The following is a 16,976-nucleotide window of genomic DNA, read 5'->3' on the forward strand; positions in this document are numbered from 1 at the left end:
ACATACACCATAGCTATAATAAATAAGCGATCTCCGCTGTGTGGGGTCTTGTACAAATGTAGTTTCGTTGAGTCCTCACAACCTCTATAGTTCGGCAATTTTCTCGTGCAAGTTTCTTCTTCTTCTTCTTCTCTTTTTCTTTTTTTCTTTTTTTTTTTTTTTTTTTTTTTTTGCGGACCGTGAAGCTAAAATGTTGAAGTTCTCGTGAAGACTTGAAGGCCCTGCAGAACGTTAAAATGTTGAAGTTCTCGTGAAGATTTGAAGGCCCTGCAGAACGTACGTCTTGGTTCCCATATATCCTTGAATACGAGCAACAGGAAGCAACTCGGATCAAGATTGTCTTTGGAGGTCACGAGTACCGGTGGCCCTCCCGGACCGTTGGACACCGGAAGACACAGCCCACCTCCAAAGAGTCGCTTCGGAATCAGACTCAGTAATGGGCTGTCCAAGGCCTCTCTATTGCGGCACCTTTCTAACAGGAACGAGCTCAAACCACCCAATCAACCCATCCATGAGAAAGAAAAGAGGAGAGACAAATCTGGCCGCCCCAAACCAATTGCTGAATAAATCCTTTGCAAGATTGCATGTACGTATTTACTCCGAACAACTTATCGTGCTCCGAATGCAATTTTCTATTGGCTTCGGGAAAGGTTCTATGGACACTCTTAAGCCATTTGAATAAAATCGTTCAGCACTCTTAACAATTTGGGAGGATGTTAACGGTAGTAGTAGCATCACCTCTCCGTGAGGTAATCCAAGAGGTGCTATTGTGAATGCTAGCCACATCAATTCAAATGATCAAATCAATCAATCATCAATAGGCTACACCTTAGGTCTTTGTGTAGGTAGCACAAGTACAAAACGAGATAGTGGTAGATATCGCAAATCAATCTTTTCTTTTAAAGCTCAAGGAACTAGGCGTTAATTATTTCGCTGCACATCCAAGCAAAGCAGCAGCAGAATTAAAGCAAACAGTTGGACTAAATTTGGGGAATACCTTCAATATATATCAGAGCTCGTAAGAACTAAGAAACTTTACAAAATGGCATTGTCTCTAGATAGCCTTTTTTTTTTTTTTTCCCCTTTGAACAACGTAGACTGGGTGGTCCCATGCAAAATTCGTCCAACCTGTCCAAGTACATGCACCAAAATTTCATTCTTATCAGTACCTAATCAGTCTACTGGAATTTTCCTGAGGACGGTAGCTACATCATCCTATACATAGAATAAAGGGCCAAAACCAAAAAAGCTAGGTGCTCATGACCACTTGGGTCTTTTCTGAGATGTTTGGCTGCCATTCACACCTTCACTGCACCTTTTAATCACAAAATTACGGTTGCTACTAGGGGCGACCTCAACCACTCCATTGACCTCTTCTGAACCGCTATACCTACGAATGTTTGTCACAAAAGCATATATGGCGACTTCAGACCGGGGATTGACGTTTCTCTCCAAAACAGCATGCTGTCCAGAGTCAGATTCCTTGTGAGCCGCATCCCATAGCTCTTGAAGGACCTCGTTTTTATCACGAACAAAGTTGTCTTTTGTGACCTGCAAAGCATGAAGTGTTCGTACCTTCAATTTTTCCATTTACTATTCTTTTTCTTTTCCTTGCCAAGAAAATAATTAGTTTAACATCACTGGTATGTCCAGGCAAGCATGTTTCAACAGAGTACAAGAGAAAATGGCTACAGAGTTTAAAATAGAAGGCAAGACATCTGTTGAAGTTCCAAAAAAACTGGAAAAGCATGCAAATTTAAGTTGTGTGGCCTAGACTGAAGGATGGTACAAATCAGCAGGCCCATGTTTTATCACGTTTGTTAATAGAAAAATCTAAGAAATATCTTAGTCCCCTCCCCACCCCCCACCTTCTCCTTTTTTTTTTTTTTTGGTAATTTCAGTTATAACCTCTTCAAGGTCCATTGACATTCATCATTTGCTGAATGCAGACATGTCAAAGAACCTGGGTCCTAATTGAATAAGGTGCCTACAGAAACCAGCACAGTGTGCCTAGAAACTTCTCTGCATCTTATTCAGATTATATTTTTCCTATATGGTGCTTGGATGCCTAGCAACAATTAGGGCCATAATTTAACCCAAACTTTGAATAGACTGGGCCAAATCAACACTTCCATGATCTTCGAGCTCTTGGGCTTAAGCTGAGCCCAGCCGTACCTGTTAGGCTGATCTTAAGCCAAGTCCAAGCTTATAAGAATTTTAAGAAGACGGAAATTATTTGGACTCGATTCCTTTGTAAGATGAACCTGCAGATGAAGTTTGAGATCAGCTAATTTTTACTCGAACAGGCTTGAACAAGCCAACTGCCAAGCAAAGCTTTAGCATTTTATGAACAATTCAGTTCATTAGCAGCCCAGCAGTGACATCCATGGGACATTCCATATGTATTGCTGGAAATAAACTTGGAATGTCATGTTGGAGATGAAAGTCATGCTTATTAAGTTGGAATTATTGCCTCCAACAATAATCAGAATAAAGCATTCAATACAAAAGTTGATTTGCAGTGGTTCATAAATCTTAGGATTCTGAAATCAATAACCTCCCTAATCCATCCTACTTCTCTCTTCATCAGCCTCATCTTCTCAACTGAAACCTCTTCAAGTCAAATTTGCCTATCATGAGTGAAGTGTCACAAGTACAGGATAGCAGGCAACTGAACCCCCATAAAATCTACTTTCTTTTCAGACTAAAATTTTTCATGTCAGGGAAAATAGAAGTTTGAGATATCTACCAAGTCAAACCTATTCGGAATTGGCCAAGAAAATTCTATCAAATGTTTTAAAAATACCACATGATCATAATCATTCTAGTGTTTCAATTACAGACCTGAAGAGGCCAATATTTTTTCCCCTCTCCATACCTAATTGCTTAAAGAATAAATAAATAGAGATTTTTAATAAAATCCTACTTCATAAAAGAAATCTTTATCATTTAACCCAAGAAAATCACTGAGATGAACCCAAAAACGACATATATCTTTTAACAGTTCGAAATTTCCCTTTACAGTCTTTTCCCTGCTGAGATCTGTGGAGTGTGTTTGGATGCATCCAGAAAGCTATAAGAGGCTTAATTATTTTTGTGGCTATTATTGTGGTGATGATACATGGGTCTTCCATCCTTGTCTCAGTGGTACCACATGAATCAACTAAACCATTGGATCATTTTACTTAAAAGCCATTGCACATCAATTTGCCATTGTAAAATGAAATAAAATAGTATAACATAAAATTTTATGTTTGCTGATGTGCTTGTACTGAGACATCAAGATCAGATTTGGCAACTGCAAGATTGAATCGTCTTCCTTGAGAAAAACATCAGAGCTATGTAATTTTTGATATTCTCAAATATAATGATAACATGAATGCCAGACATTTTATGATTGAACAACAATCCTATAGAATTAGTATAAAGATCTGCAATACAGTTTATTATATTCTATTATACCCAAAAAGGAGGTTCCTGAAGAACAGGTAAAACTTTTTATCGATTTTTGATCTAAAATCAATTAAAACTAGAGTATTAAAGAAATACTTCAGAAGCATTTTAAGAAAGTAATATCACGCACTGACATTGAGCCAAGTCCAATAACAGTTAATAGGCATTAATTCTTTCATGATGCATTAGCATGACATCTTGTCAACAAGTGAAACTAAATAACATCATTATATTGGAAATTTCATTGTAGGTCAATGTGTTCAAGACTGCTGACTCTCACTTTCAACGATGGAGAGTAAGTATTAACAAAAAAGGAAAATAACAAACATAGAGTGCATCAGTTGAACAATACAAGAGTTTACTGAATCCATGCTACAGTAGTCAGAAACGTAACAAAGTCAGAATTATTTTAGCCTCTCTAATTCCTCCAAACAGAAAGAAAGCAGAAAAGAATGTCTAATGGACTGACCTATAATTTCTCACCTGAAAATTGATGGGCCACTCGATAGTAGTACATGAACAGCCACAACCATCACTAAAGTTGAATGTCAACAGCATTTTGAATGGTCTTTTCCTTAATGTCTCTCTATGATATAAACAACAGGTCAAGAAAATATATCTTAATGGATTAAAAAGAAGATTCTATACAAAACCTAAGCAAGAAACTTTGTCCATTGGATGAACTTATTTGAGATACCTTTTCAAATAAAATGGCTGCTTCTGTAGGAAAGCAGTCTTTAAGTCTGGTCTCTCAGGAAAGGAAACCTTACCCACAAAAATAAAGTTGATGTCAGGGTCTATTGGTTAGATAAAGTTCTGCAACATTTATGAAAACATATATTTTTATTATAGCAATCAAAATGTCAAATGCATAACCATGTAAACAAGGGAATTCAGCAGCCAACAATTTAGTAATTATAGGATTTAGCTGCTAAAGGTCTGTAGATAGTAAACCATTCATTATTCTCCTAAGGATATGATTTGGTGAATATGCGGTCCATGTTTGCTAGGTCCAACACACACATCAAAAACATGCATAATGTATTAAAATACTGACATTCACATGATACTCTAGTTCATGCTAGAGCATCCATGCTTGTCCACATACAACCCCATGTTTTTATATCCAAATATTGGGAATCTGCTGCATCAGACACTCATATCTGGGATAAGAAAATACATTCTTATCCATGTCGATCGTATCATAGCTCACTGATGCAAAAAGAAACACAAGCCCAATTTATGTGCTCTAATCATTGAACATACTACTGATATGAAATCAGCAAAGAATCATGCACAGAAAACCCCAAAGAAATGCAAGAAACTGACAACAGTTTGTATTTGTTTGCAGTCAAGTCACTTGATTTGGCAATAAATTAGCAAAATGCATAGCCAATTACCACTTAGAGAAATACATCTGCACAGGAATGATGTAACAGTCAGAACAAGGGATCAAGAACAGATAAGAAAAGGCATTTCTTAGAGCAAGTCCTGGAAACATAACAAGATTGGGATAAACTATCATAGAGCTTTGATAAAGGACTCAAGTACCAGCCTATGCTGGCTGTACCAAACCAGACTAGTGAAGGATCAATACTCGGGAAACCTTTTATATCAGCACAAAGAAGAACAACAGATAATTGATGCCAACTGTGGTGTAGGCACGAACTATCGGACACTGTACCATTACAGGTACAGTATGTACTGGTAGCATTCCAAACTGGTACCAACCTGTGCAGGTATTAGTACCAAGATTTTTAAACCTTTGATTGGGCACTTTAAGATATACAGAACAAGGATTGGAAGGGTTGCAATGATGCATCATCCGAAAAATGGGCAAAAACTACATAAGATTACAATTAGCCAACCCTTTTGTGTAACATGTAAAATGACATAAATGAGACAATGAATAAATGTACATAGCAGAAAATTATATCATCATGAACTTTGAAAAAAAAAAAAAATCAAAAATCATATTGTTCTAACTTGCTTAGCTTTCTTTGTCAGCAACTTCTTGAAGTTCAAAGCATTTTAGCACCTTCACTGATCTTTCGTCATCCCTACTCAAGCTTTCACATGTATAGATGCTGGTTCGGCAACAAATGGCATTAGTTTTTGAGCCATCATACAGTAATAGAACAAGTTCCCTGCTTCCTAGTAATTATAGAATATATTGCTCCCTTCTCTTGCTTCTTAATGCCTATATAGAATGCAAAAATTCACAATGTAAACTTATACATTAATTGAAAATTTCTTTATCACCACAAACAGTATCATTTGATGTGCCAACAACTTATTCGTTCATGGCTAGAGAAAGCAAATACAAGATCCACTACCAATCTATCCGCCCAGATACATCATTCTCTAATTCATCTGATAATCCATCCAGCTTTTATGTTTTGAAGGAAATCACTATAGAGATTTTGAACTTGCAAGATTAGTTGCATAGGTACCCTTGTTTACTCTTTCATGAGAATGGTAGTGTTAGTTTTCTCCTACATGGACCTACGTGGTGGTATACATAGGAACTAGCAAATCATTCGACCCTCACAACAATTTTTCTTGCCAGTTTTTGATGGGCTCAGATTTTCCTATTAAATAGTAGACCAGTTTTCATCTAAACTATAAAGAAAGAAAAAAAGATATTCATGCATGCACACAAGGAGAAAAGATTACTGCAATTTAAGTTGTGTATGAAAATACTTCCAAAACCTCACTGATCAGCAAAAGAATCAAAAGAAACAAGAACTGCACCTGGAGTCAGTAAAGTGATCTGACAATGAAGGAGAACCATGCTAGCATTACAAGAATGAACGAACACAAATACGTAAATATATACTTATATAAATGTACACTGCATGTATATACGTATATTATTTCTACTTTTTACCTCGGCTGATTTGAGAAATGCTAATGGGGCTCTCTGTCCATGTATGCTTGCAATTTTGAGGCACCATTTAACATAAGTTTTCTCTGCATTGTTAACGAATAAAATGCTGAATAAGATATTATAAACAAATTTTATACATATTCAGGTGGCACTCTCTCACTTTTCCTAATATGAAAAAAAAAAAAGGCTTTCAAGAAACTGATAAACCTCCAGTAAAGTTGAGAGCTGAAGAACCACAAAGAAAAGATTGCAAAAGCTTCTTAGAGACGGCAACATTTGGTAGCATCTCAGAAATTATCTAAGACCGATTTGTTTGGAAAAAGAAAAATTGTTAAAAGTTAATCAGCTTTTATTGATTCGTTACATATTTATAAAGCCAATAGTGCAGCTTCAAGCAAATGTGGGATCATCAAGGTTCATAAATTTTTATGTAAGGATCTTAAAATTGAACTGATGAAAAATCACATCAAAAGAAAAACTATGTTATAACATGTAAGAAAAAAATGTACATCTTTCTCATGCAAATCCCTGAAGAAGAGACAGTAGGCAGACAGAGAGAAATGCAACCCAAACTCCGATAGTACCGGTATATTCATTATGTGCAGGTCCATGTCCAAGGTTTTGGGCATATGTATTTATTTATTCAATATATGGCCAGCACATAGATTGTATATTAGAGAGTCTGTGTGTTGGTTCTACAGGACACATCCCATAGCATGGCGTCCAACTCATAAGATGAGATTAATAACTACATATTTCACTTAATGTAATAATGACCTAGTGCATACACTCCAAAATTTGCTGTTAAAGTTACAGCAAATCACAGCTGGGTATTACCATCTCACGACCTTCAAAGATTTGAAGATTGTTAACAACTAGCAGTCCACATCTTTTTTTTTTTGAAAGAACTAGCAGTCCATATCATTCAGACAAGTAGACTTCTTAGCAGGAGACCCACAAACTAGCTTTTTGGTACTAATCTGAATCATAAGTATTTAAGAGAGCAGTTCGTTACTGATCTGCAATCACATTAAAAAAAAAAAAAATTAAAGATCATTTAAGTGTGCTTCCTCATTGAGCCAATGATTGCTGTAGGATGGCGAAGATCTGACCAGCATCTCTGAATGACCACTTGTTCACTTGCAACAAAGCTTGAGAGAACCATACGGATGACCCCATCATACAGAATGCTTAATATGATCTTCGTCTCCTGGCATGCAATGTGCTTTCCACCTGCCTGGTGAAATTTACAAGTTGAATATATCGATTAGGTTTTATTCATTTTCAGTCCTAGTTGCTTGAACTATCACATTCAGAATTTTTTTTTTCTTTTCAAGCATTGCATAAGGTAACTACATTTTATTCTTGTTCCCTAAAAGCTAAGTTGTTTAACCAAGTTCCTTCCATTGGCTGCTAACTAAATCTTCTTGAGACTCATTAGTTCTAAATCTGGATTTCGTTGTTCTTTTAGCCTAACTCATGAGCTTGAAGCCTTCATTCAATATTCTGGGTTCACTGAGCAATTTATATCTGGCATCTCTGAGATCTTTATTGGTTCCTATGCATAACATCATTTTTTTGATTTCTACTCATTTGCCAAGACAATATTTTGAGACCTATGTTATACTTGGTAATGTGGTATTTTAGACCCTTTTTGCATGTCCAAGTTCCCACTACTTGCAGCTTACTCTCATTATATCCATTGCCATCCCTAGGAATCTGTAAAACCCATATTTGCTTTCATAAAATACACATCTTCGATATAGCACCAGACTTATCAGTATGCTGTTGGGCTAATCCTAGTATCCTACCTTCAGCTTCTTCAAGATACACTAATCAGACATGTCTTGTTCCCGTTTTTTCACATCTTGGCAACAAATGTCTAGCAATCGTCTAAATTTCTCAGTTTTGATATTTCTCCCTACTCCACAACTCATCATTTTGCCCACACATCAGATTGTCTGACTAATGAACTTACAGAATGTTAACCATTAATTTATTACAATAATTCCTATATTAGTGTATGCCACAACCCATTTTATGTCTTAGTCCTTGCATCTCTCAGATTTCTTGCTTAGTGTTGTTTGCCTCGGGCATATGAGTACCTTAGCATCATATATTTCAGCTCACCTTTTAAGCATGTGGGTAAATTGCTTTCTCTTTTTCTGAATTATCACTCCATTTTCATGTAGTCAATGTCTGTTCGCATGCTTAGTAATTTTGTTTTATTTTACATCATGCTTCTGGCAATGCCTATAAGACTTCATGATTCAAACAGCGGCACCTATATTATACTAGAACCATGCAACCTCATCATGTTAGCAACTTTGGTCTCGAGGTCTATAAATTTTGAGGCCATCACTTTTATGCATTTTCCTTTCATGCCATATTAGCCTTCAGATTTAATTATTCATTCATAATATGGAGCCACATTTCTTTCATTCTTTTCCGACTCATGGTGACTTTGTGTAGATACTTGTCATCATTTACTTATGGTTTCAAATTACGTATCTAAATCCCATATAGTAGCTTATCCCATAAGTCAATTTTACCAACAAATCTCCACTGCCAATTAAGTTTATTAGCATTTGCACCTTGATGCAACCACTGCATCATCAATTATGTTGACCAGCAGCAGCACATTGTTAAGCATCCATTGAATAATGAACTTCCCAAACAGCAACTTCAATCAAGTCACCTTTATCATTACATGCGAATTTCAGTTTCCTATTACATCGGCTTGTCTTCAGTAATGCTGCTAATTCAACCAACAACCTCAGCAACTTCCATCTGGCAGTTCCTGAGAAGCATTACCTTGGTCATTTGGCAATGGATTTCATTCATCATCTCAGATCCTCAACACTATCTATTACATTTACATCTTTCTCAAGACCTTGTTATTACACTCCCTCTATTTATCTCTTTCATTCTTATAAACTATTATGTGCTATAAAGTAAATCAATCCTGGTGGAAATTCTTGGTGCATGCTACATCACAATATCATACCAATAAAAAGAAATGAGATGTTTATGGAGATATACTATTTTAAGCATCACTATTTTTATAGCTTTGTGAATTAATTCAATATCATGGTCCTTCAAGGTTTCACACAAGCATCCACTGATGTGTTAACTTTAGAGTGTGAGTTCTTTGTAGGCATTTCATTAGTATCTTTTATTAAAAACTAAACAATACAGTAGAAGCAAAGGTTCTCATAAGAGAAACAGGAATATTGAACAAACAAATTGTTGTATGTCATCCCACTCTGAAATGGATATTCTATTTACAATTGAGTTTCATGATTTGCTTACATTGCTATGTTATACATAACTACAAATGTCAGTTGCACATGCTAAGGCCATAAGCATAGATAGAAATTCTCATTGAGAAACTATAAACAAGTTATGGTCAAATTGCAGCTTCTATTAACCAACATTTTCGTAGAGTCCTCGACTTTTAGCCATATGCCAATGACAAATCTCCAAATGGAAGTTGAAAAAGGAACTAAAAAATATGAGAAAAAGAGTTTAACCTTACTTTTTGGTGAATGAGAAAGACTGAGCTTGACAAAGTCGATGCGGATATAAGGAGGAATCCAGAGATTAAGGAGGTGCATGGCACCTGCAATTACCTGTTCTGATTCATTCTATTATTAACAAAGCAACAAAAGCCAAAATAACCAAATACAAACGAAAACTTCAATGATGTCCAGTGATCCTTTTTCTAATAAGAGGATAAATCAAAAGAGGAATAAAATTAAAGTTTAATGTTTATAAGGTAGCTTTAATAAATCTTTCTTTGGGTAAACAGCTTTAACATATCCTTTTGAACAACTCATATAAGAAATGTTTAATACTCCTGAAGCTCAAGCTGCCCAACATGGTATTCCGTACCAACCCGAATCGGCCGGTACATCCCGTACCATACCGTACCGTACCGGTGGGGAATCGCTCCGATTCAGGCCGATTTTTTGGAAAATGACTTGAACTGAACCGAACCAGTCGGTTCGGTACGGTATCGGCCCAAACCATCCGATACTGGGCAGTTTGGTCCGGTACGGTACGGTACGGTATGGTACCAGTTAGGTCCGGTTCAGCTTGATTTTCTTTTTTTTTTTCTTTTGTTTTGGATGGGATTTTTTTTTGATCTTTTTATTGTCGGTACAATGCGGTATGGTACGATACGTACCAAACCATATTGACCAGCAATCAACACGGGTTTTAGTACCAAATCCGCGAACCTCGCTGCCTAGAGATCATAGAGAGATTAATAACTTCTATAATAGTACAATATAGTAGATCTCCATCAATTTAAAGTTTCACAAAATAATTTTCTTTTCTTTTCAAAATGATGAGGCAAATCTCATAAGCATTAAAATACTAAATAATTACTTTTAATGAAAAGTATCATCTTACAAACATGAGTACTAACAATTGACAGCTGTTGTGTTTACTCCTGCTATAAGAGCAGAGAGCTATATCCACAAAGAAAGGTGCATTTTTATGTCTCAAACATTGACCTAACAAGTGCAGATTGACTTTGTTGCGGTCAGAAATCCTATTTTAGCTCTACCTCTAATTATGGAAATCTGCAAATATGCAATAACTTACACAAGGATTCTTCTGTCATATACAATTGCACACTAAATACACCAGATGAATGATCTACTTCTTCTTACTCATTATGACATGAACTTTTAACTGTATGGGGCACAGATAGACTTCCTCAAGCATTCACTTTGCTGTCCCCTGCCCCCACCCCCGACCAAAATAATAATAAGAAGAAGAAGCTTGCTTTAGGAGAAAATTTGACTGGACAACCTCTGTGAATTTAATAAATGATGGTATAAGAAACATATAGAATGTGTAGAGATATGATGGACAAGAAAAATACTTTAAATTAGAAAACAGGATACCTTATCTACTTGCCCATGGATCACCAGAGTAGCCTTTTTGTCCTTTGGAGTTGGCTGAAAAAATTCAAGATTGTTAGGATGCTTAAGACAGACCATGAATTTTTCCAATTAAAAAATGCAATTTTCTCATTACTCTAGTGCTTAAAATTTGGGTGAAAATATCAATGAAGTAAACACACAAATGAATAAGTTATTTTTTCTTGTAATATTTTTTCTTCCATTGGTATAGGATAATCAACTCAGAGAAAAAAATTTAGAGTAATCAAGCTAGTAAAGTTCTCTCACCCAAAATTCTTTAAGACTCCTATCAAACTTTACTTGAAAATATATGCTTCATATATTTGACAGCACCTTGCAGCTTTCCCCATATTTCAAATTTGTTATATTTCATAACAGTATCCTCCATAAGTTCCCCTACTCCCTGCCCAATTTTACAGCTCCTAGGGATTGTCATAAACTTGGAAACTCATCGACAAACATTCGCTCCTTCCTGAACCACAATTTTTGATGACACAATTAAAATTTCAATCTTGTAACTACTGCCTTCTATTCAAACCAAAATCTTTGATGATATGTAAATAACTTTCCAATCTTGTTAAGACTGCACATCCAAGGTTTAGGATAAAGAATATAAACCTAAAAATTGAAGTTGAGGTGGATGTAGTACAAATAGGAAGACAGAATTAGAGCAAATGTTGCAAGATTTAAGTGGGCATAAGTTTAGTCTCACATCAGTCATGAACTGGGGAGATCTTGTGTACTCATATAGGACCAAAGAACCCAATAAATAACTTCTAGCTGGCTTCTTTGGGTGAAAATGCAAGTCGTTACAAATGGTATTAGAGCCGACCAACACATGGCCCATGTAGACACTGCAGCACAAGTCCTTTTGGGGCCGACCACAGGCTGATCGTGGTGTTGATAATTGGATTTGATTAGATTTGAACAATCAACTTAGCAAGGATGCTAGGGCTTAAAAGGGGACAATATGGGAGGGCTTGTGCAAGCATGTTTCGTCCCACACCGTTTGGGCACCAAGGAGATCTTGGGTATCAATATAGGACAAAGGAGCCCAAATGAAAACTCCTAGCTACCCTTTTTGGGTGACATCATGGGTCATTATCATATGATTTCTTACGAGGACCTTAAATCTCAAGCATGTTTTGATCAATTATGATATTCACATCTCGAGATTTGGAATAGTTGGGATCTTGGGTCGTGACAAATGCATCAAAAGAGGTCAAGAAACCAGTTGAGCAAGGTAAACGATGAAGCAAATAAAAATGCCTGATTTTCTATATACATGAAGTTGGGATGCAGGTTTAGTATAATTACAAATGCTAACCTGGAACAAGTGTAATGGAGGAATTTAAAAAGTGCATTAAGTGAGGATGAAATGGTAAAGAAGCAATTACCATGATAAAATTATCTGCAACAATGGAAACAAGAAACAACAAGCTTGATGAAGAAGGAAAAACTAGGACTTGCTTAAAGGATTTGAAAAGAAGGGTAGATGGGGATTTTATGCAAAATCAGCTCCTCAGCTTATAATCTGTGCCAATGATTACAATGCTCCACATTATGTGAAAAATTCCTTTTTGTCAAATTATTTTTCTTTGGTTAGTTGTGGATGATAACTCCCTTGTTGAACAAGTTTAAACAATGTAATTAAATATGATCGGTCTTCCTGTTAGCCAACTATGCTTCTAGGTTGTACAGCAAGGCCTTCTCTTTTCTAGGGTTGTGTGAGCCAAGTTTGGCACCAATTCTTCGGGGGATGACATAAGGTTGAGAACAGTTCGTAAAACATTCTTAGCCTTTGACAAATCATAGTTTGACTTAACAAAATGAACATGAGATATGTCTGGTTCGTTCAGTTTAGGTGAAGCATGAAAAGGATAGATTTAAGGTAACAAGAATAATCAGAACAAGATCAGGAAGCTCGAGATTGTTGAGTAAATAAACTTACATGAAGGCCAATGTGAACAATAAAATTCACCTGGCAGTGAGGAAAGGTAAAAGGTGCCTAGTCTTATTTAACCACTTGACCGAAAATCTTAAGCAATTATGGAACACATCAACAACGTATATCAGGGTTAACACCTAGACCTGACCATTTACATCCCAAAAAGAGGATCATATAGCTCTCCAAGAAAGCCAACTGAAGGATGGTCATTAATTGCTACATGTTTGAGTACCTCAACTAAGCAAGCATCCATTATTGAGGGAAGAAAAAAGGAGATGCAACAAGAAGGTATAAATATTTGCACCAAATCCATATAATATGTACAGTATTTAATCGAATTAAAGATGAGGCTTCGTAGAACTATCGAGTCATGATATTATAAATTAATGTGCTCTTAAAAGACAAAAACGAAGGAAAACAATCAGAGAAGACAAATACGTGCACATGCCTTAATATACTCTAATCCGCTAATAAGAAAATATGATCACATCATCATCACCACCACCATCCTAGCCTTTTCCTGACAAAACTGACAGCTATGGTAAACAACTCTAGACAAAGAATGTTCCATGGAAAGCTGACCAGATGTCTACAAGTGACCATCAAATTGACACAAAAATTCTAAGAATCAATATTGAATTCCTCGGCGAGGAACCTGCAGGCAAGAGAGGGGCCTGCAATGAAACCTAAAAGGCCAATAAGCAGGCAGCAGGCACAGAGACCTAACTTGGCTCATCACACTTTAAGCTCATCTATCCTGGAAATGACATTCCAAAATTTCCCTCAGCCTAGAAGCAATCTAGAGTAAAGGATGACAGGGTTCTATATAGGGAATTGAGTTCATCTCTAAGCCACAAATAATAAGCACAAAAAAGGCAATTCCAAACACTCTGACAGAATCACTATGCTTATATGCCAAAGCTTCATGTCATGTCAACTCCAGGCATGTCTAAAAAATTGAAATTTTCCAAAGAAATTGCTGCTAATAAAGTTAAAAGACAATCACATGTTATAGGAGACCAGAGTTTATTTATATCCATAAAACAACTTATAAGATGATTCAGTCATGCAGCACCTTGTAAGAAATCAGGATTTATATTTTTTGTTTGGTAAAATGTTTTGATTTTTGAAGACCAATAGATGCAAATATATTGTAGAGCCATGACAAATTCACAAAGAGCTCAAGTACATGATATCAGGGTGCATATGCACTTGATGCATGATGAGAATGAGGAGATGGATGGTAGCATGGTTCACCAAACCGCCCCAAATCGGATGGTTTGGGGCATGCCAAACCATACCAGCAGCTAATCAGTATGGTTCGAGCATTCGATTCGTAACGCCGACGAAAACAGTGTAAGAGAGAAGGAAAGAAAGAAAGAGAGAGAAGAGAGAGGAAAAGAAAAGGAAAAGGCCTATGGTGGCCCACTGAGGCCGTCGGAGGACTGCCGAGCCTCCAGATCTCTGTAGTCCTCCACGAGATACAAGAAGAAAAAGAGATAAAGAGAGAAGAATAGAGGGGAGAGAAGGGAGGAGAAGGCAGTGGAGAGACCGTTGGAGGGCCATCGGGTGGCCATCGTGGCTGCCGGATGGTCCAAAACACCCCAGCGGCCACCGCTATTCACTGTGTATCGGGTTTTTAAAAAAAATCTGGCGAAACAGTGACAAAGGCCCTGTTTCAAACCCGCAGCGGCCGCAAGGATGTTTTGGGCTGTCTGGTGGCCATGACGGCCACCCGACAGCCTCCCCGTCACCTTCCCCTCCCTCCTATCCCTTCCCCACTCTCTCTCTTCTCATGTTCTCTTGCGGAGGGCCGCGAAGCCCGAAAGGCCTCAGCAGCCCTCCGACAGCCTCCACGGCCCTTCCATGGCCACCACCGGCCTCCTTTTCCCTCCCTCCCCCCTCTCTCTCTCTCTTTTTTCTCTTTGGTTCATCCCCCATTTCTGTGTCAATTCGGGCCCGATACATGAACGTACCAACTTATACTGCCGGCCGACCGGCACGGAATCCGATTCCAAGTCAGCAATCCTGGGATGGTACTGTTAAAGAAAACAGCTGCTTGGACCGTCTATGCATGGGCCCTCTTGCAATCATTCCATGATGTAGTCAAGGGTCTAGCATGCCCATTGGACAAGATTAATTTGTTGACCAAGGACAATATCTAGCTGTCTAGATCACTGGAGGAGCAGACAGGAGTATCCAAAGCATCAAAAGTTAAACAAAAAGGGGCTTACTTACAGCCCAAGTTTCTTACAGATTTTAGAGAGTTTTACTTTGTACAGGTCCAAACCAATAGATAGAAAAGACCAAGGTTTGATGTTAGATTGAAAGATGCATATTAGAGTAACAAACAGAATGAAATTTAACATTTGTTAATGGTAGGGTGTCCCTTATTTTACGTGAGATGCCAAAACCTGATCCGATGGTGGTGCATGTTTGAATTAACTTTAGAGGTTCACTTAAATAGGAATATGCTTGGAAATGAAGATTTATAAGGTCAAACCCAGATAGCTAGAAAAGACTGGTTAGTTATGATTATGGTAACGAGTTTTATTTTGTATATGGAGCTTTCTTCACAAGGCTTAAAATTCATGGCACTGTTCATATTACAGTACATTGAATAGTAGCAGGAGCCCCATCAGTAGATTCATTTCTTATACAGGATCTCGAGGAGTAAAATAAGTTGAATCGGGGCCATTTATTGGGTTCCTTTGGGGATTCCTTTTGTTTTTTTTTAATATTTATAGAGTCATAAAGTGGGTTCAGACATTATTTCTATTCAGTGTTTTATAGGGTATTTTATTTTATGTATTTAACTATATTATTTTATGTCAAAGGTTAGTGGGTGACAAAGATAATGTAAGTTAGACAATTCTAGAATGCCCCACTTTTTAGAATTGGAGAATCTAACAGACTACTAGTTAAAGATCAGAGTAGGACAAGTCATTACTAACTGAAGATTGAACATAAATAAAGCACAACTTGTCACTTCTTTTCTGTTGATACTGCAGCCCCTTGTTAACCAGAAAGCGGCATAAGGTATCTTTTGCCTACCTCACTTCTAAAGTACTCATGAATATCAGTTAATAGACAATTTTACAGCAACATAGCAAGAAGCTGAATTTTTTTTTTTTTTTACATGGTGCAGGATTGCAGCTTGTTCACATACTTCATCCACTGAGACAATGTTTGTGAACAAACCACACTATCCCACTGTTGCAGAAGAAATATGATCTTGGAACAAGTTATGCAAAAAAAAATCACAGGCATGCATAATTCGTAATATATGTAGATGGGGATGTTTCAAAACAAATTCAAAACAACAGATGCTTATTGCCCTGCATGCTGTTATCTGCACATCAGCCTATCGTTAAATTTGAGCTTTTTCTCTCAGTATTTTATTATATACAACATTCTTCACGCATAAACATTTGAATAAAGGAGTACTACTAGTGTGCAATAAAAACCTAATCCTATTTCATAAATAAGTACAGAAATGATGGCTTATATATATACCTGAAGATTTACAATTAAAATTTCCCCTCCATTGCGGATAGTTTTTAGAGGCAAATTGCAAGCAGGAGTTATCTGCAAACTGCACAGAGTAAGATTGGTAAGCAAGGCCTTATTGCCTAAGAAGCATCAATGGCATATTACTCAAAGAGGTATTGAACAAGACGTCATGAGTCATACATGACTCCAAACTTCTTATGCATAATAAAGAATGTAGACCATAGGAAAAAATATTTTT

At 36.9% G+C, this 16,976-nt stretch overlaps 1 protein-coding gene across 4 annotated transcripts in view; it reads right to left on the reverse strand.

Moving 5' to 3' along the window:
* Positions 1–873: 873 nt before the first annotated feature.
* The window catches only part of LOC105049963 (NAD-dependent protein deacetylase SRT1), a 55,905-nt gene continuing 39,802 nt past the window's right edge, over positions 874–16,976 (reverse strand). For 2 of the 4 annotated variants that reach the window (XM_010929788.4, XM_019852075.3), the window contains exons 8-14: positions 16,742–16,820; positions 11,260–11,313; positions 9,882–9,975; positions 6,344–6,426; positions 4,151–4,218; positions 3,937–4,039; positions 874–1,551 (exon numbers count right to left, since the gene is read on the reverse strand). In XM_010929788.4, coding sequence (XP_010928090.1) covers positions 1,258–1,551; positions 3,937–4,039; positions 4,151–4,218; positions 6,344–6,426; positions 9,882–9,975; positions 11,260–11,313; positions 16,742–16,820 — 775 coding nt within the window. In that variant the 3' untranslated portion in view covers positions 874–1,257. Of the gene's footprint in view, positions 1,552–3,922; positions 4,040–4,150; positions 4,219–6,343; positions 6,427–9,881; positions 9,976–11,259; positions 11,314–16,741; positions 16,821–16,976 lie in introns of all 4 variants that reach the window. The other 2 variants (XM_073262017.1, XM_029266085.2) reach the window with 2 other exon arrangements.

This window comes from Elaeis guineensis, chromosome 8, assembly GCF_000442705.2.
Source record: "Elaeis guineensis isolate ETL-2024a chromosome 8, EG11, whole genome shotgun sequence".
NCBI classification, from domain to species: Eukaryota; Viridiplantae; Streptophyta; class Magnoliopsida; order Arecales; family Arecaceae; genus Elaeis; species Elaeis guineensis.